This window comes from Mobula birostris, chromosome 21 (genome assembly GCF_030028105.1).
Source record: "Mobula birostris isolate sMobBir1 chromosome 21, sMobBir1.hap1, whole genome shotgun sequence".
In the NCBI taxonomy this organism is placed as follows: domain Eukaryota; kingdom Metazoa; phylum Chordata; class Chondrichthyes; order Myliobatiformes; family Myliobatidae; genus Mobula; species Mobula birostris.
This window is the reverse complement of record NC_092390.1, coordinates 12948451-12969747: the sequence shown is the minus strand read 5'-3', so window position 1 is coordinate 12969747 and position 21297 is coordinate 12948451. Positions and strand designations below refer to the sequence as shown.

At 41.7% G+C, this 21297-nt stretch overlaps 1 protein-coding gene across 1 annotated transcript in view; it reads right to left on the bottom strand.

Moving 5' to 3' along the window:
- Positions 1-21235, bottom strand: part of pi4k2a (phosphatidylinositol 4-kinase type 2 alpha) — a 39760-nt gene extending 18525 nt beyond the window's left edge. The window contains exons 1-7 of the mRNA XM_072238989.1: positions 20778-21235; positions 15330-15530; positions 12269-12400; positions 10363-10516; positions 8124-8185; positions 5286-5385; positions 3349-3482 (exon numbers count right to left, since the gene is read on the bottom strand). Coding sequence (XP_072095090.1) covers positions 3349-3482; positions 5286-5385; positions 8124-8185; positions 10363-10516; positions 12269-12400; positions 15330-15530; positions 20778-21164 — 1170 coding nt within the window. The 5' untranslated portion in view covers positions 21165-21235. The remainder of the gene's footprint in view (positions 1-3348; positions 3483-5285; positions 5386-8123; positions 8186-10362; positions 10517-12268; positions 12401-15329; positions 15531-20777) is intronic.
- Between the last annotated feature and the right edge of the window lie 62 nt (positions 21236-21297).

The window sequence follows — 21297 nt, the reverse complement described above, 5'->3', positions numbered from 1 at the left end:
TATATAGAAAAAAAAATTAATGTTATTATTCCCAGCTAATATTCCTCAAATTTTAACCTTTCTTCCCCTCCCTCATATAATTAATAATATATTTATATATTCATCCACCTAAAAATTCAACAGGCCTAATCCTTGATCCAGTCTTCATCTTCAATCCATCTCGCTCCCTTAAGTTTGTTCTTGTATCTGGTGAATATTCAAAGAATCTCGCACAAACTCCTCCGCTTTCCGGTAATCGTCAAAAAATCTTTTTTCTCCACCAGGCAAAAAAATCTTCAAGGTTGCAGGATAACGCAATATAAATTGATAACCGTGATCCCATAGGGCTTTTTTCACTGGATTAAACTTCTTCCTTCTTTTCAAAAGTTCATAACTTATGTCAGGGTAGAAAAAAATTTTCTTCCCTTCTATCATCAGTGGCCCTTTTCTCTTCTTGGCAGCTTGGGCAGTCGCCTGTAGAATCCTTTCTTTGTCTTGAAATCTTAAGAATTTTATTAAAATTGATCGTGGATATTGGTCATCTTGTGGTTTCGGTCTTAGAGCTCTATGTACCCACTCAATTTCAATTGATCGGTCTACCTCTTTCATTTGAAAGGTTTTCGGGATCCATCTTTGAAAAAATTCTATTGGATTATCTCCCTCTATACCTTCTTTAAGACCAACAATTTTAATGTTATTACGTCTATTAAAATTTTCCAACACGTCCACTTTCTCCAAGAGTTGATTTCTTTCCATGTTCCAAACAAGCACATTATTTTCTGTTTTTTCCACTCTATCGTTAACATGCTCCATTATTCTTTCCATCTTCTGAAGTTTCTTATCCATTTTATCCTGTCTTTTCATAGCTTTATCATAGCACATCTTCACGTCTCTAAGCTCTGTTCTTAATTTTCTTAGTTCAGCCGTTAATTGCAATGAAGCCTCTCTTATGTCTCCGTCGTCTCCTTTACTTCCAATCTCTTCCAGTTCTTCCTCCTCTTCTTCATCTGTATTCTCTGCGATATCCAATTCTGACTCTGAGTCACTTTCAGTTGCAGTGGCCGTCAGTTCTTGTAGTTTATATTGTGTCGATTTGCGCATGCGCAATTCCGGCATCTTCTTCCGACAGACCGCTACCGCCGCCATTGCTCCCTGTTCTTCTACGCCAGAGATAAAATGTCTCTCCTCTGAAGGAGATCCAACCTGAATCCGAGGCTCCATCGTTGCAGTAGGCTCTTTTTTCTTCCCATCTCGCTGCGACTTCACAACAACAGACTTCTTCTGTCGCGGTCTACGAGGCATATCGTAGAGTAGTCTTACGAAGTTTATAAGTAGTTTTCGGAAAGTATTTATTAACTTTACTTTGATTAAACGGTATTTTGCTGATTTTTTACGGGAGAGCTGGATTTACACGTCTCAATCCCACATCATCACGTGACATCCCCCAGAACTGGGCATTTCTGAAGCAGTCTCCACAAAGTATCAACTTTTGAGACTTCAAACAAGCTCTCGGGAAACCACATGACTGCAAAAGGGGCACAGGGAAATGTTCGGGGACTGAGTGCAAAACATGTTAGACAGTATTTAAATCTATGTATATCTAAAGCCTCAATAATCTATTCTTGGAACTGCAGGCAGGGAGCATTCAGTATGGCCCTGCCTACCTTAGTAGCAGAATATAAAGCAATTAAAAAAACATGATCAGCAAGAAAGAAAAGAAAATCTGCAGATGCTGAGAATTTGAGCAACATACACAAAATGCTGGAGGAACTCACAAGACCAGCATCTATGGAAAAAAGTAGTCGACATTTCAGGGGAAGAACACAAGAGGGAGGCAATGGGCAGGCAAGGAGATAACATGAGAGAGGAACAAGGGGATGGGAAATGGTGAATGTGGGGCGGGGGGGAGGAGAGAGGCATTGCTGGAAATTTGAGATATCGATGTTCATGCCATCAGGTTAGAGGCCACCCAAACAGAATATAAAGATGTTGTTCTTCCAACCTAAGTGTGGCCTTATCTTGACTGGGGGAAGTCATAGATGGACATATCAGAATGGGAATGGGAAGTGGAATTAAAATGGGTGGCAGATCCCACCTGTTCTGGCAGATGGAGCATAGATGCTTGGTGAAGCTGTCTCTCAATCTACATTGGGTCTCACCGATATACAAGAGGCCACATTGGGAGCACCAAACACAGTATATGACCCCAACAGACTCACCTGGAAGGACTGTTTGGGGCCCTGAATGGTAGTGAGGGAGGAGGTGTAGGGGCAGGTGTAGCACTTGTTCCGCTTGCAAGGATAAATAACGACAAGCAAGAATCACACTCAACTGAAGTCTGACAGGCCTACCACTGAACTAAATATTGACAGTATACAACTCAAGATGTTCTCTTCAGACATCTCAGTTTGTCAGAGGGATATTTCAAATCAAAGCAAAATTTATTATTAAAGTACATATACAATACTGTGTTAAGTCTAAGGGAGATACAGTATATCCTGTATAGCTAGGTGCTCAAGACTTTTGCACAGTACTGTATTTGTCAACATGGAGGGTGGAGTGCTGTCGGAAGGATGTGGACCAGGTGGCAGAGAAGGAGTGCCAGGGCGAGTGAGTGGTACGGATGCAGACACACCCAGCCCTGAGAACCAGACAAGATCATTTGATTCCAAACAATTGGTTTATAGATCATTATGGAATGTCTCTCTGATGCATCCTGCTCCCTCCCCTCTACTTCCCCCTTTCCCAGCACTACAGTACAATACATAAAATCACTAACAGTACTGTGCAAAAGTCTTAGGCACCATAGCTATAGACATGCCCCTGAGATTTTTGCATAGTATTGTATGTTACCATATACTACCTTGAGACTCATTTTCCTGTAGGCATTTACAAGAGAATAAAGAAATACAATAGGATTTACGAAAAACTAAACATAAAGACTGTCAAACAATCAATGTGTAAAAGAAGGCAAATTGTGCAAATAGAAAATTAGTACTGAGAACATGAGTTGAAAGCGAGTCCATAGGTTGTGGAATCAGTTCAGATATTTGTTATTCTGCAGCACAATTCTCTTAATTCAAATGGACAGTGAAAATGTCATCAGCAAACTGCTTCCCAGTGTTATGTTTCTGCACCTTACTTACATAGATACAACATAAGAAAACTCAATCCTGTCATCACAGTCATTACAAATAATGAAACTATGGCTCCTGAGATATGGAACAAACATACTTGTACCCCCTTGCTAAGGTTTGCACTCTGCAACCTGTGACAGTTATGCATTCTGGAGACTTCACATAGAAGAATCAAGTCCTGTTGTCCTCTGACAGCCAAATGCAGAGTGTTTTGTTTTTGACAGATACCAACCTTAAAGAGGTCATAAAGATCCTCTTCTAAATCTTTTACGAAGTTTGGGTCAGAAATCTTCGGAAGAACGAGGTCCTTAATTTCCTGGGAAAATGGTATCTTTGCTTGAGGTAGCCAGGCCCAGTAAAATGGATCTAAAAATGAGGTAAAAGAAATTCCTTACACTTTATTTGTAATGTTCCTTTGCATGTAACAAACAAGTCTCTTGCCCATGATAAGGCAAACAAGGTCACATAGCCCAAATCTCGTTCCAATGGGTTAATAATAAGCAAAAGAGATTGTGAACACTTCTTTCTGCACTCAGGCATCTTTAACAATGATAACCTCCCCTTTGAGAAAGACACCTCTAGAATCACTTTTGATCCTGTTAGTTGCCTTTTCTAACAGTTATTTGAAGACTATGGAACCTACCTAAACATCTCCTAGTGGTCCATTTCTATCTTACTTGACGCTGCAAAGCTCTTTAAAGTTGTAAGTGTGTTATTTAGGGGCAGCATAGTAGTGTAACGGTTAGCATAATACATTTTCAAGGCCAGCAACCAGAGTTCAATTCTACTGCTGTCTGTAAGGAGTTCGTACTTTCCTCCCAACACTCCGGTTTCCTCCCACATTCCAAAGGTGTACAGACTAGTAGGTCACACAGATATAATTGGGCAGAGAGGATCTTTGGGCTGTACCTCAAACCAATAGAATAAATAAATAAATAAATAATGCTGATGTAAGGAGTTTGTACATTCTCCCCATGATCAGGTAGGTTTCCTCTGGTGTTCTGGATTCCTCCCACATTCCAAAGATATATGGATTAGGGTTACTAAATTGCGGGCATGCTTCGTTAACGCTAGAGGCACAGCGACACTTGCAGACTGTCCTGAGCATATCGTCGGGCTGCATCGTTCATTGACACAAAAATCGCATTTCGCTGTATGTTTCTACAAGCAAATGCTGAAATTTATCCTTTAGATTTTCTTTGCTGCCACTTCAGTCCTCTGATTCTATCCCTTACGGCTAGGTTCCTAGTGTTGACTGGGTGAGAAGTTTAACCAAAGGTTAAAGATGTTGACCTTGTTCTGATTTCATATTTCTCCTGATGTGATCCACTTGCCACTCTTGTTAGTCATTGCACAACCCCTTTGTGTTCATTTTATGCAATGCTTTTATACTTCATTTTTATCTGTCATTCTTTGCACTTACCTTTCTGGAAATATTCCACATCCAATCCTTACACCCATCCAAAAATACAAACAGAATTAGTCCAAAAAGGCTGTGAATGATCAGGCCTTTTGAAAAGAAAGCTATTCAAATCCATTGTGGCTGACTGGAACTAGATCAAGTGTTGCCAATCTTTCCCATAATCTCAATATTTCTAATTATCACAGAAATTACAAAAGTGACTAAGAAGCGTGACCAGCGGTTGGTTCATGGAGAAGACTGCCTACACATCAGGAGAAGAATGAAATCACAACAAGATCAACACCTTTAATATTTGGTTAAACTTTTCACCCAGTCAACGCTAGGGTTCTAGCTGTAAGGGATAGAATCACAGGACTGAAGTGCTAGCAAGGGGAATCTGAAGGACATAGTCAACATTTATTTGTACACATTCAATGCGAGTTTGCAGTATTTAAGAGAAGGCGAAGATTGAGATTGATTAGATGAGCCTTCAAAGAGGCAGCACAGACGGCGGGGTGGGGGGGGGAGATAATGGCTCAGCTGTGGAACGCTGCTGACTTGAATGTTCTCCCCATAATCACATGTGTTTCCACCGGGTGTTCTAGTTTCCTCTCACGTTCCAAAAACATACAGCTTAATAGGTTAATTAGTTATATGGCTGTAACTGGGCAGTGTAGGCTCGTTGGGCCAGAAGAGCGTCTGCATCTACATCTCTAAATAAATACTTATTCTGCTTCAATTCTACAACAGCACATCGATTTACTTACATGCCCGCCAGGAGTCTGGGTGTTTCAGAGGGAATGCCAATCCATTGTCTATTGCAGCAATCTTTATAATAGGTTCTTTCACTACAACCCAGTCAGCATCCTGCAAGGAACAACACAGCAGATTGCAAACAATAGCCTACCCTCCACTGACTCTGTATACACTTTCATTGTAACAGTGTTGACCCCACCCATTGCAGACATTCCCTCTTTTTCCTCCCTCCCATGGAACAGAAGATACAAAAGCCTTAAAGCATGTAGCAGCACGCTCAAGTACAGGTTCTAATTACTCTAGACCTCACAATCTATCTTATTATGGCCATTTTGTCTTCCTGCACTGCATTTTCTCTGTAACTATAACACTTTATTCTACACTGTTACTGTTTTCCCTTCTCTACTACCTCAATGAATTATAATGAAATGATCTGCATGGACAGCATGCATATCAAGTTATTCACTGTACCTCGTTACATGTGACATTAACAAACCAATTCCAATTTACAAAATGTTAAATTAGAGAGGCAGCATTATTAATAAACTGATTAGACCACTGATTGATGAGTCTTAGCTGACAACCACAAAGACCTGTGAACAAATGATGAGGCCCCATCTGCTCTCCCCTCTGCCATCAGGCTTCTGAATGGCACGTGACTATTCATATTCATAATTATTTACATTATGCAATATTTGTAACTTGTATTAGTTTATGTATCACACTGTCCTGCTGCTGCAAAGCAACAAATTTCATGCCATATGTCCTGATAATAAACCTGAGCCTGACAACTATATCACATGCAGTGGGGAGCAAGGGAACATTTTTCTCTCATATCAGAGTTTGGCTTCATATTTATGACCCTAGTTTCAGATTGAACTGCAAGGTCACTTGTTAAATATTATTTTGTGATTATTCTTCCTTGAAGATCCCTTTACAATGAGATTATATAACCCTTCCTCACTGCACAAAACAAGACCTAAAACAACCATCACCCTGGTTGCTTCCTCAACACATTGAACCAACAAGCAACCGTGTCTACATTTCACAAATTCATTATCTAACTTTAACTTGCCTAGCACAAACAGATACTGAATATACATTACACAAACCAATCTCCCGTCCTTGGACTCACTTTACACCGCATGCTGTCGGAGCAGTGCTGCCAGGATAATCAAGGACACGACCCACCCAGCCAACACATTTTTCGTCCCTCTTCCCTTCGGGAGAAGGCTCAGGAGCTTGAAGACTCATACGGCCAGATTTGGGAACAGCTTCTTTCCAACTGTGATAAGACTGCTGAACGGATCCTGACCCGGATCTGCGCCGTACCCTCCAAATATCCGGACCTGCCTCTCGGTTTTTTTGCACTACCTTACTTCCTATTTTTCTATTTATGATGTATAATTTAAATTTTTAATACCTACTAATTTTTAACTATTTTTAATATCTTTAATATTTAATATTTGCAATCCAGAGAGTGTAAAGCGTAGAATCAAATATCGCTGTGATGACTGTACGTTCTAGTACCAATTGTTTGGCGACAATATCTTTAACTTTTTGATCATGCCATTTCTGACATGAATTAGTTCAGTACATTATGGCCGAAGGGCCTGCTCCTGTACTACGCTGTTGTTCTATGTTATATGCTCTTAAACATTTATATGAACTTCTATAAATTATCCCAACCATTTTTTAGCTCAACTCAAGATTAATTTTAATTTGACATCATGCTCTATCAAAACAAGATAATTTCTTCCCACTATACAGACATCCTCCACAGACCACATCCTTTGCTGGTTTTTTTGGTCTGTCCTTCCTAAACGTCAAAACTCTTTGAATGCTAAGCTTTCAGCTCTAAGTACAGTATCCACAACGGCAATCAGAACATATTTATTTTTGGTATTTTGGATCTGAGGCCACCTGCTTTGTTTTATATTCCATCCAATAGCATGCTTGCCTTTGTTATGATGTCTTTTTTTTTGTTAAATGTGAAAGGCAAGTCCTCCCATTGGAAAATTTCCTTCTCATTTCTACAAAGTATATAGCTTTCTCGTGTCTAAAAGATTTTCATAAATCTGATACTACATCTTGACTCACTGATCTCTTAACCTAATTTGCATGCTTATTTTAACTTTCATGAAGTTAAAATTTCCTTCATTGACATTTAAAGGGACGTGCATTTAGTCATGTGCCCTGAAAACTATGGAGGAAGCAGCTAGACAGAGGCAAGGCCATAACGGATCATAAAACAGTGTTGGTTTATTTTGAGAGGGATAGGATTAGACTGTAGAGAAGTTGCTCTAAATATAGTACTGTGGTTCTACAACACAAGTATTGGGCATAAATTTGGTCGCCATATAAATTTTTATCACTGGAAGATTATTTATGAAAATCATAACAGAAAAGCAACCCCACAAGTGCAGGATTATCAGGTAGTGGCGTTTTTCTTGGGGGGAGGGGGATCAGGAGAAAATCCTAAAGGGTAGTGTCAGATAGATGTCTTTAAGATAATGAAAGATTTCAGAAGAAGAAATAGTTTTCCAGTTATGGGGAAAGGAAAACTAGTAACAATCAATTTATGACAGTAAACAAATTCTTCAGAGTTCTCTTTACCTGAGAATGCAGAAAAATTGATGCAAACTGAACAAGCTACTTAAGAAGTTGGGTTAAGTATAAGGGAGAAAGAATATGAGACAGCAAAATGAGGAAGGATGTGGAGAGGTGCAAAAGAAATACAAATACCAATAGACATGTTGAATAGTCCAATCCTATCCTGTTGTGAAGTTTTATATATACACGCCATAAAAAGACCTGTCTAATATCAAAGATTAAAAAAAACTACTCACCTTCAAACTAGCCCCATCCATCGGACAGTCATATTTAATCAGCCAGTTATCATTACCACGATCTAAGGAAAGAGAGACTTTTGTGAAAAACTTTGTAGATTCTACTTGTCACCACACACTGCCTAATGCCATTTTTCCCTCACACCTTTAAGATATTAACATCTCACAGGGACAAAGAACAATGTAATCATTCATCTCAAGTGAACAGTTCATTTGGCTTAAGCCAACCACTGGAACCAGGATATACATGGGTTTGTGTTAGAATCAAAATGAGCACAAATATATTTGGCCGTTTGTACAAAGCTGTTGTAATGATAGGGGAAATTTTAGTCATCCTCCTTATAATCAATAACAAACTGGGGTCTAACATTGTTACATGAAGTATAATCTTGAGAACTGACATCAAACAAGTAGATTACAAGTAGCAGTAATGCACACTCACTTTCAGCTCCTAACCATCACTCCACAATTACAAAATGTAAATGCATTCTTCAATACCACTTGTGCAGGGGGACATGAAGTCGATTTGACCTATAAAAGGAACTAAGTCACGTCAGAGAAAGATGCAACATTACTACCAGAGGATCTGTGCAGCTTGAGAATGAAAATCCCAGCAGTTATCCAAGGATCTTTCAAGAAGTAAGGAAGAAATTGCCTTTAACATCCTTTCTGCATCAAACTGAATATTGATAAAGGTCACAACAGAAATTTAGGTCAATCCAAAACCTGACCACAGTGGGAATGGCACCCACTCCTCTCGAGCCAGCCCATTTTCACTGAGGAATTCTGAAATGAGGATTACATGTTTCATATCATCGACAATGGCCTTCATCGATATACAGCTATAACTGAAATCTATATAGGTACCTTTCAACTATATAGGAACTGCTGCTCTCTCCTTTACTGTCTAGTAAAACACACAGCAAAATGAGTCATTTGTACCATAAGGGTGGAAACGTAGTCAGTGGATGTGGAATTAAGAATGGAATTGCAGTGCACACACATTCCAAATGGCCAGAGGAGAAACACCTGGAAACACATTTGCAATATGTCATATCAAAACCATACCCAGACCTGAACTTTCAGCATCACTATTTTTCCCATGAGTTCAATGGTTACCATCTTATTAACAATTTACTCCCATAGATCTAGTCAAGAATATTAACATTAACTTTTTTTTTAAATTTGTTAGAAGCTTTGGTCTATGCTAGCACACCCTCCTTCTGAGCAGAAAATACTTCACAGCATGACTTAAATATCAAGCTGAGCTCTATGGTCTTCAACTAAACTACAGATGCAAGAACTTGAAAATAAAAACAGAAAACGCTGGAAACTCAACAGGTCAAGCAGCATCTGTGAAGAGAGAAGCAGACTTAGCATTGCCGATCACTGAACAGAGAGTGAGGAAGCAAGTTAGTTCTGAGATGAAGAGAGGGGAACAGATGGGTGGATAGGGTAAGAGGCATATCCAACAGTGTGAGGCCTAGATTCCCATGGTGATGTGCCGTTTTCAAAGTTGTACCGTCGTTAACAAGATGGAGTGGAAACAAAGACAGACATAGGCAAGACTAAAAATGCAGGTCAGAGCAACACACACAAAATGCTGGAGGAACTCACCAGGTCAGGCAGATTCTGTGGAGGGGAATAAACAGCTGATGCTTTCGTCCGAGACCCTTCATCAGGATTGGAAAGGAACAGAGAAGAAAGAATGGTAGCAAGTTTGGGTGAGCACATGGTTGAAGGGTCAGAGGGCAGCAGAGATCACAGAGGTAACAGTGAGAGTGTCAATGAACTCCTGTCAAAGAGTGGATTGAAACTTCTTCGGGGTAGACATACATTGAAGAGACCTTGCTGCAAATCAAAAGTACAAGAGATGTTGCAGATGCTGGAAATCCAGAGTCCCACAAAACGCTGGAGGAACTCAACAGGTCAGGTAGCATCTACGGAGGGGACACTTCATTTGGATTGGAAAGGATGGATGAAGCAGCCAGATGTATTGAGAATGCAAATCAGAGTGACGTGGATCAAATTCTGACAATGTACACTCCTGCCACCAGTCAATCCAGCCCAGCCTTCACCAAACAAAAACTTGCACTATGACTGTAAGAGCAAGCTTCAACACTCCCAAAGATGGCCTTTAGAGCTGTCACACAATGCCTAAGCACACATATTCATCATTAAGGGGGAGTCATCATTCAGTTGCAGCAGAAGAGAAAGCAACTTCAGAACAGCCACTAACCTGTGTTTCTGATGATGTAATCCAGCACCACCAGCCTCTCAAACTGGAGTTGCAGTTGTCGATTTGTCTTCTCAGGCAAAGGCTCTGCCTCAAACCTGCGCAACCAATAATCCGCATCTCTATAACCCTCAACAAACAACTGGAAGGAACCGACCTGAGGGGAAAAGAGTAGAAGAAACTCCACTTTTACTGCCAAATTTAGAAGCAGGGGAAATATACTGAAATAACCAGGCAATTTGGATCCTGCAGATGTAGATGTCCATCTTCTGGAATATATTTTATTATTTGTTAATTTATTTGTGGTAATATTACCTTGTGTTGTGCGTGTTATACATACTGCATTGTGCACCTTGGTCTAGAGGAACCTTTATGTTATTTATTGCTTATTTAGTTATTATTATTATTGTTTTTTTTTCCCTCTTTTTGTACTTGCAGTTTGGTGTCCTCTGCACATTGGTTTGTCCATCTTTGTCGTATCAGGTTATTCACTGACTCTCTTATGTTTCTTTGTAGTTACTGTGAATGCCGGCAAGAAAAATGAATCTCACGGTACTATTTAATTTCTGTCCATTAGAGCCATGCATTTATTTTCTGTCCGTATTGTAGTTTGTGGTGTGTTTATTATGGGTTAGGGCATGGTAGAAGTAAATGAGTATACAGGTAGTTACGTTTTCTCGTTGGTTAGTTTGTTGTTTGGTTTAGTCTAGTGGAGAGGAGTTCAGCCACATAGAATGGGTATTTTTTTACCGCTAATTGGAACACTATTAGACTGCAAGTTAGACCATTATATCACTAATTAGATTTGTTAAGTTTTTTTGTTACAAGATCATTCATCTTTGTTGATTTTGTAATAAAGGATCAAACGTACCTTTTTTGATTTGAAAGTTCGGTATTTGGAATTGCATCAGTATCGAGTACCCTGGCTCATCTCTTAGTGGTTTTGGTTTGTTTTAAAATAACCACTACAGTAGTACATGGTGACGTTACATGTCCTTGATAATGAATTTACTTAGAACTTTGAGCTTGAACTTAAGGGGAAAAAAATTACACCAGAACTGAAGCGTTATACTTGTCACAGCTTCTTTCTCCTGATTAACAATAAGCCTTGAAAAGATTATTTTAGAGAGGCAAGATTTACAAAAGAGGGCTGACACTATTTACTCACATGACTGTTACTGACACAGCAACCAAGATTGGAAATAGACAATAATCTCAAAGAGGTGAATCTCAGATTGCTGAGCTAGAGATTGAATTAAACATTAAAAACCAAAATTTGATGGAACTGGAACCAACACAAACCGACTAGCACTGGGATGGGTGGATGCTTGGAACAATATATTGTCTTAGAATTGACATTCTGCTATCAAAAGTCATGTGACTTGCTTACTTACTGCCCATTATGCTGCTGGCATTTAAGGCAGCAATGAAGATCCTTTATCTCTGCTTGTATAGAAGGATTCTTTATTGCTGTTTCCTTAACAACTGTTTTCTGACCAGTCATGGTTGTTAGCCCTGAGCTGAACCCCCAAACCTGGAGGACCAGTGGACCACTCTTAGTCCGGCCTATATCCTTTGATCTGTTTGGCATGAGTGACCCTACAAAGAGCCAAAGCACAAGGCCCTGACTTCAGCCAACATAGCTCTCCAGGTCGCTGAGGCATGACAATGTTGTGGTCCTCTTGGAGGGGAGGTCACGCGAGTAAAAAGTTAAACACAGTCACAGCATCATACAGCACAGAAACAGGCCCTTCGGCCCAATCCATCATCAGCAATCAAGGTGCCTACCTGAGCTGGTCTCATTTTCCTATGTTTAGCCCATATCACAATTAAATAGAATAATCGCATGATTTAGTGCAAAAGGAGCAACCAACATAATCAAGTGCTATTATTAATCAGAACTTTGTACCTTGGGAGGTAGGCCTATCCGGTGAAACCGCTGTCCCACTTTCGGCACTTTCTCGAGTGCCAGCTTCTTTCCCCGGGATTTCACCCGGTCAATTGCACTGTAATTGAAAGTTTCACTTGCTAGCCGTACCACCTGAAAAGAGAAAAAGAAATCAGCTTTAAGAACAGTTTGCAATTTTAACTCTAAATCCAGTTCAGATAGCTTCAGTGAACAGGAGAAGGTCATCTCACTTCTTTTGCCCAGTCCACCTATCAACAAGATCATGGCTGATTTATTACCTCAAAGCCTCCTGCATTAATTCTGTATTCCTAGGTATCAAACCTATTCTATTAGATTCTTTCAACAGATGCAAACTTGCTACATAACCAATGACATTTTGTTTGTGTACCTTCTGCAATGAGGACAAAAAGTTGCTAAGATAGCCATGTTACACTAACTTTATTTTATTGAGATTTCTGGGAGTTTGAGAGAAAATTGGCTGCAGTGTACAAAATATTGTCATATGGTCCTATGAATGTTACCAGAAGCACCAAAAGACAATTCAACATGTTGTGCAATAGAAATGGTAACAGCCCTAAAACAAAACACTTATATATAAAACACATATACACATATACAGCCTTGAGATTTATCTTCTTGCAAGCAGTCACAAAACAAAGAACACAATAAAACACAAACAAAACACAAAGACTGGCATACATCCAATATGGGAGAAAAAAGAACAAATCCTGCAAGCAATAAAAATAACGTAAGCAAATAACGCACAAAACAAGAACCAGTGTTCCTGAAAGTGAGTCCACAACCATGGAGCCACGATGGCTGGAGGCCACAGCCGCAGAGCGGGTTCAGTGCTGCAGCCGGTACAGGAGCCTGATGGCTGTGGGCCAAAGCTGCAAGTCAGTTCAGTGGTGAGGCGAGTAAAGCCTCCCGGAGTAGTGAGCCGAACAGTGATTTGTCCTTTGCCCTCTGCCTTGATGCCTTGATCTTTTAAATCTGGCTTGGTGCTTCAATTGGCTAAACATCAATTCGTTTTTTGCTCTCAAGCCTGGGTCCCATCGTTTCGATCCAGCCCAAAGTTTCAATCCGGATCCAAATTCGCTCCAGCAATGGCCATCATGGCCATACTTGCATTCTCAAGAGCTCAATTTGCCAAATCCTTCAGAATACCACAAAAACACCAGGATGTACAGACAGCTGAAAAAAACGACTCCCAGAGGGAAATTACAGGCTGCGGACTGCAGTGATCATAGACAAGAAAAAGTGTAATTAGTAGAATGTTTGTAGTTTTGTTTGCTGCCTGGAAAATGCTGCTGCACCTCACCAGTGCCATCTTTCCTCCAGTACTCTGAATCGGGAGTTGTGAAGAAGGGTCTCAGGCCGGAACATCAACTGTTTATTCCTCTCCATAGATGTTGCCTGACCTGCTGAGTTCCTCAGTATTTTTGTGTGCTGCAATCAATTTAGTGTTGTCCTGATGTAGAGACAACCAGCCTTCAAGGATCTGCACTAGACACTTGTAATCTCAACCAGAACAGTACTGGTTGAGTAACTGTAAGGGGTTTCTTCTTTTATGTTACTGCGTAGGCTAATCAAAATGGCTTCTTTGTTATGTTAACTGCTGAGAAAGTTCTCTCTCTAGCAGCTTGTTTGGATTATAAAGAGAGTTGTATTCATTTGCTAACCAATTGAGATAGATGTTATTTTTTCTTGTGTGTCTGTAAGCTACTGTGATGCGCGGGCTTTGGGGCAGAAGGTGTGATGGAGACAGAGAGTGGACGTGATGCTGTAAACTGGCCGACGGAACAGACCCCGAGCGGGAGTCCGAGGCCCAGGGTCTTCGGCGAGGAGAGCAGACGAAGACAGACTCGTGTGGATCATCTGGTCGACCACCGTGGTTGGTCCCAGGTGACAGGTCAAGGTGGTCGGAGGGGATCGAATGGGGGAAAGAGGACTCCATTACTTGAGCTCCAACTGCTGTGCACGAAGTGGTTGAACTTTGATAAGTTTGGCACCTTTTACTTTCCTTTTATATTTTATCTCTATTAATTACATAGTTCTTGTAATATCTATAAAGTGTAATCATTTAATCGCATGTGGGGTACTGTCTGTTATTTGGCGGGGTGGAGTACATCACACAGCATCCACACAAACTTGATTACCCAGTTTGGCGGGGCCGAAGGCTGCTCCCCCTAGACAAAAGCGAGTTCAGCGAGCCTGAGGCTTACTGGGGGCTACATACCCTAATCCAAAACACTTGGGGCAGAAGTGCTCTGGATTTCAGATTTTTTCTGATATTGGAATATATAATGAGATAGCTCGAGATTGCCGTCATTTAAGCTCTGAACATCTGTGCTCCTGGTAAGCAGTCTTTGCCTTACACTTGTTTGTCACACATATGTACTGATGCAGCCTGTTAAACTTTCATCAATGATGCTCTTGGTAAATGAATTCCTATGCTGTTTCATGATCAGCAGATGCTTTATCACAAATCTTTAAAAATTCAATGCTGCGCCTTTTAAATTTCTGTAAACAGCTTGCTGAATATTTACAATTACCTTCAATTTTCAGTTTGTGGTGATAGATCTTTGCTTGTTTCATGATCAGCATACTGTAAAGTGCCATATGATCACTCCGAAGCTGACAAATCCACTCTTTCAATATACAATCAAGATCTTCATTTTTCACTTGATGCAGTGTTTTCTATCTTCAATAATTTCTGTTCATCACGTATGTGAAGTCACTTCTCAGAACTGTCTGTGGTGCACAGAGGTTTTTGGATTTTGGAATTTCAGAAAAAGGGTACTCAATCTGAACTGAGAATATGAGCAAGGAGCCAGTGAAATCAATTCAGGTTGGTCTTAAGTGATTAGATGACAGCTTAGGCTGGACACCGCTGCCTATAAAATCAAATACCTGCAGGCCATCTGTAATGGTTTATCAAGGTAATGACTGTGCACTTTTGGGACAGGAATTGCCACTAGCACTGAGCTGCTCTACAAGGGAAGGACATAAAAATCAAAAATAAAGCAGAATAGAAAATGCACATAAGCTAAAGTCCTACCTTCGTCCTTGGTACTATGTTAAGTCCCAGTTTCTGGTCCACCAAGCTGGCCCCAGCCTCAGAGAGGTAACCCTGATTGAGAACGAGGCAGTCTCTGCCGAAGCAACACGGACAACACAGCTTCTGCAGCCATTTGGTCCATTTGGGATTCAGGTGTCCATATGGTTCCTCGTTTTTAGGTTTAAAAACACCTATAATGTCCTGTGGATGCAAAGAATATATAGTCCTATCAAGAGGCTTCCAATGTTGATGACAACTAGAAAATACAAAAACCTCAGAGGTTTCTAAGGATCTAATATTAAAGTCTCAATGAACAGCAGGATCAGCCCAGAAATGCTTCCCATCAGAAAAGGCAATACTACCACTCTACTTTCTAAAGTGATATTACAGCATAGTACAGGGCTTTGACCCATGATGCAGTGGCAACCTTTAAGCCGCTCAAAGATTAATCTAAACCTTCCCTCCTACATAGCCCTCCAGTTTTCTATCATCCAGAGTTTAAATATCCCTAATATATCTTCCTCTACCACCACCTCAAACATGGCGTTCCAAGCACACACCACCCTCTGTGTGAAAAATTACCCCTGACATCTCCCCCATACTTCCCTCTAATCACTTTAAAATTATGCCCCTTGTATTGGCCATTTCTGCACTGGAAAATGTCTCTCGTACTTAATCTATGCCTCTTATTGTCTTCTACACCTCTATCAAGTCACCTCTCACCCTCCTTCACTGTAAAGAGAAAAGCCTTTGCTCGCCCTATCTTCATAAGACATGCCCTCTAATCCGGGCAGCATTCTGGTAAATCTCCTCTGCCCTCTCTCTAAAGTTTCTACATCCTTTCTATAAAAAGGCAACCAGAATTGAAAACAATATTCCAAGTGTGGTCTAAACAGAGTTACAGCCTACCATGGGGAACTTTATCAAATGCCTTACTAAAATCCATATCCAACACATCAATTGCTCCACCTTCATCAATGCTTTGTCACATCTTCAATCAGGTTCATGAGGCATGACCTGCCCCTCACAAACCGATACTAACTATCCCTAATCAGACTGTTTCTCTAAAAGCTTATAAATCTTGTCTCAAAGAATCTCCTTGAAAAATTTGCCGACCGGGCCGGCTGGTGGCGCAATGACATCGGTGCCAGACCCGGGAGCAGAGGTTCCCGGGTTCGAAACTAGTCGGGTCCGCTCCCGAGTACGCTTTCCATCCGTGCCGGGTTGAGTGTCGAGATCGCAACTCGACCTTGTAAAATAAAGGGAAACATACTGCGAAAATGTCTGTGTGAGGAGTGACGTGCCACACAGTCTCTCTCTCTCTCCGCGCCTTGTAAAAGCCATGAAAAAGACATCACGGACGCACGCACGCGCACACAGGCACACGCCAAAAAAAAAACGAAAAAAAGAAAAATTTGCCGACCACTGAAGAAAGGTTCACTGATCATGATTAATGCCAATTTAGTGGATCAGGTATAGCCACAGTACATCATTAAAGACCCCTCATACCCTCTGTTTGTTCTTCTGCCATCAGGCAAACGTTACAGGAGCATCAAAACTAAAACCACAAGGCTACTAAACAGCTTCCTTCCACAGGCAGTCAGACTGCTAAATAGCTGCTCTACCCAACTCTGCTTTGGACACTTTTAACTTGCACTGGACACTTATAACTTGATTTTAACTGACATGTGGCTGTTGTGTTTTACTATTTATTGTTATGTTTATTATTTAGTGTTGTGTTTGTTATGTTATGATTGCACTGCTCCTGGGAAACGCTGTCTCATTCTGCCCTGCAGAGCTGATGTACGGTTAGAATGACAATAAAGTTTTTTGAATCTTTTGTGTGCTGTAGAAGAGGCTACCACAGTCACAAGATCAAACAAGTGAATGACTGATTGCAGTTAGGATTTAGTTTCACCCAAAAACTGTAATGAGGCAGCGTTCTTGCCACACAGTGACATGTACTCTCTGGAATAGCACAGAAAACAGGAATTCCAAAAGACAACCCATTCATGCTCATTCATTCAAATTAAACTAGCCATCATTTACATGTTCTCTGGGATACATCATCAATCCCAAATCTGTCTCTTAATAAAATGAATCTCAGTCAGAATTTACATTCACAGAATTATGATGACTTTTTAAACGTGAATTAACAACATTCATTTTGCCACCTTAGGGAAAGGAAATTGGATGTAAATTTCCTTTCACATTCACCCCACCCTTGTGCTGTATTTCAGTTGGACTTTTGCCTCATCTATACTCTCTTGATCAACGCTGCCTGAGTCTTAGGTCTTGGGCAAGGTTTAATAGACGCAGTTTGCGGATTGGACCCTGCAGTTCACGTTATATGTGTTTCTAGCTTCTGGTTACTCTTTTTAATTGCTGACCGGGGCAGACTGACCCAGCGGCCTACAGTCACTGAACAAAAGGAGGCAATGGCAAACCACTTATGTAAATTTGCCAAGAACAATCATAGTCATAGACCATGACTGCCCACGTCATACCACACGGCACACAATGCTGCTGCTGATGATGATGGTGATGGTGATGAGACATTTCCAGCCACCAATATAAAACAGCTTGTAGTACTAGGAAGTGTGTCACAACAGCAGAAGCTTTCAGCTGTTAGTAATCTCTACCGAAGTGCCCCAGGCTTCAGTGCAATGGATGGAAAATGCAAAGTGAATTGGGGAAAAAAAGCTGAGATTGATTTCACGTTCCATCTAAACCTGGAGCTGTTCCAAAAATGTGCCCCACTCACTAAGATCATGTATAAGGCAGGTTTGAAAGTGAAATCAAAACTGGTAGGAAATTCCAACTATGGATCACGATAGTGATAATCAATTGTCACCGGCTTAAGCAGTGCAAAGATCTAAAATTACTGTAAATTATAAAATAAACATAAATATCTTGGAATAGAGTTGAGGAGTTCTATTACAGCAAAGGCCAAGGTGTAGTCATATTTAGGACGCAATGCTGGGCCAGGGGAAAGAGAACAGAGACTTAGCGTCAGATGACCATATGCCTATGACACATAATCTTGTGTAAAGAGGGAACAAACAAAATGGGTGTCAAGCTCATTAAGTAGCACCATCAGATGAAGCTAATCAATATGATAAGTAATATATCAGCAGAATGACACAGCAAAAGACAATTCACTCGAATGTACCTACACAGGCTCTTCAAAAATCAATTAGTCCTACTTTTTCCTTTAAAAATCTGATTCCCTTTAGTTTTTTTTAATTGAATCTCCTTCTACCACTTTTATATAATGCATTCCAATCTGCAAATCATATTGACCTTGGTAAAATATTTCATTGATCTTATTGCATGGAAATGTGCCTTCGGTAACTGGGACAGTAGAGTGGAATCCAAATGAGACAGCAATGCAGAACAGGAGAAGCAACTTGGTGATGGCACTAATTCACAGGGTTATTCTTAGCTGAGGTAATTTGTGTCAAATTTGGACAAGAACCTGAGACTGAGGTAGAGCTGGGTGTTTGTAGAATTTTAAAAAAGACACTGTGGTTGGTCATTCTGCAGGAAGACAGAGGGGGGTTGGAGCAATTTTCAGAGATTGCTATTCAAGATTAGTTCAGATCATGGCTTAGGTCACTGCAGTGACTAATTATTGTATACGTGCTCTTTCATCCTTATCAGGATTTCTAGCATTCTAAAGCAGACAAAACAGCTGAAAGAGTTGAGTATATGCTAAGAATGTGCACAATGTTGTCTGCTGTGTGCCAGCTTTTATCAGTCTGAACAGATCACATTAGTGTCCCAGACACAGAAAAGAGAAGTCACTGGACACGTTACTCACAAAAGCACATCACAGCTGATTCAGGCCCTGCACTTGATCAGAAACTTGTGAAACTGAAGGTCACAAGACAGTATGGTGTTAGACTGGATTACTCAGTGAAGATGGAGCAAACTAGTACCCCACACATGGAACAGCGTGCTCACTGGCATCTTGCATTTGCAATTGATTTGCACTTAATCAAAAACAGGATCACAGGACAGCACCTCTCTTCATCTCATTTTCCTAACCCCAGACACAGTAAAAATAAAACAGCAGATGTTGGAATGAAAACAGAAAATATCAGACAGCACTCAGGTCCAGCAGCATCAGGTCAAAGACTCTACATTAAAATACAAGGGGGTATAAATTTAAGCTGAATGAAAGAAAGTATGGGGGGGGGGGCTGTCAGAAGTTTTTTTTAAACGGAGGGTGGTGAGTGCGTGGAATTCGCTACCAGGACTGGTGGTACAGGCAGATACATTAAGGCATTTAAGAAACTATTAGGTAGATACACGGGTGAAAGAAAAATGGAGGGCTATGTGGGAGAGATGGGTTAGATTGACCAATGCAAGAAAGTCTGCAGGTGCTGGAAATCCAAAGTAACACGCGCAAAATGCTGGAGGAACTCAGCAGGTCAGGCAGCATCTGAGGAAAAGAGTGAACAGTCAACATTTTGAGGCTGAGAATTTCTTAGGGGTTAGATTGATCTTGGAGTATGTTAAAGGGTGCTGAGTTTCCCGCCCACCTCATGTTGGTTTTGTATTTTTACTTCAGCCTGCTGAATTATTACAAACACAAGAACCTCAGTCCTCATAATTTGAACCAAAGAATCATGTCAGGTTATTAAATAAGTCCCATGCCTTACTAGATTAAGCTGATGTAGCATCTATTTTGGTCTAACAATGAATCAGACACACTCATCATCCAATAAACTACATAGAATTCCCATTCAGTTCCAATTACTGACCTTAATTCTAATATTCTGGCCCTTTCCAAGTTACAAACACCCGAGACGTACAGACAAGTTACCACAAATATTAGATTCACGAGAACCAGTCTTGAAAGAAACTTATTTACATGCAACCTCCCAGCCGTAATTGCACACCATGGGCTCTCAAGAACACAAACTCCCTGTTAAACCCTGGGAGGCCACTTTGGAATAACTTCTACTGATCCTCCTACAACGCCAGTCTAGTAAACTGATAGTGAAACTCATGGAAACCAGCCATTGAACTTGGGACACATCACCTCAGGCAGAGGAAGGTAAGAATTAAATGCTCAAGCAGATGCTGGAATCTCAAGCAAACAAAAAAGCTGACGGGGACCTCAGCAGGTTAGGCAACATCGAGGCCGGTTGACACTTCAGTTAAAGACCATGTATCAGGACTACACACCCCTATATCTCTAGATGAAGATGCTGCGAATTCTCATCTGCCTCCATAGATCGGCTGAGCTCCTCCAGCGTTCGGGGTCGGCCCATGCAATTACTCAGCGGCTCAGGGAGCGTCTATAGTCGGTACCCTTCAAATGAGTGTCCAGTCCTGAATCAGGGTCTCGACCTGGAGGGAGACCCGGGGGGGGGTTAAACGGCCCTACAATCCGATCCTCCTCCCCACCCCACCCGCCTGCAGGGGTTCAAAACTCACCCCCGACGGGTCGCGGATGAAGTAGCTGCCGCTGGAGCCCTGGCTGATGCGCTGCGGGTGGATGCCCAGCTCCTGCGCCTGCTCGGCCCGCCGCACCACCTCGGCGAACTCGGGCTCGTCCGGGAACTCGTTGTGGGCGCGCGGGCCCAGCAACGGCTGCCGCTCGCGCTCGCGGCCCGCCCCCGGCGACCCGGGCGGCGACGGGCCCAGGCCCGGGCCCGGCACCCGCACCCCCGCGCCCGGACCCCCGCCCGACAGCCGAGGCCCGAAGGCCGGGCCCGGCGCTGAGGGAACCGCCGGCGGCGGAGGCTCCGCCAGCTGCGCCGTGGACAGGTAGCTGTCGGGCGGCTGCTGGAACGGGGAGCGGAGCGGGCTGGTCTCGTCCATGCTGGAGGAGGGAGGGAGGCAGACGCGGCAGAGATCCGACTCCCACGGCGGCGGCAGCCCAGCCACTAGATCAGGTGACGGAGCCACTTCCGCTTCTATTCCAAACTTCCGCACTCCCCTCCCCTCCCTCCCT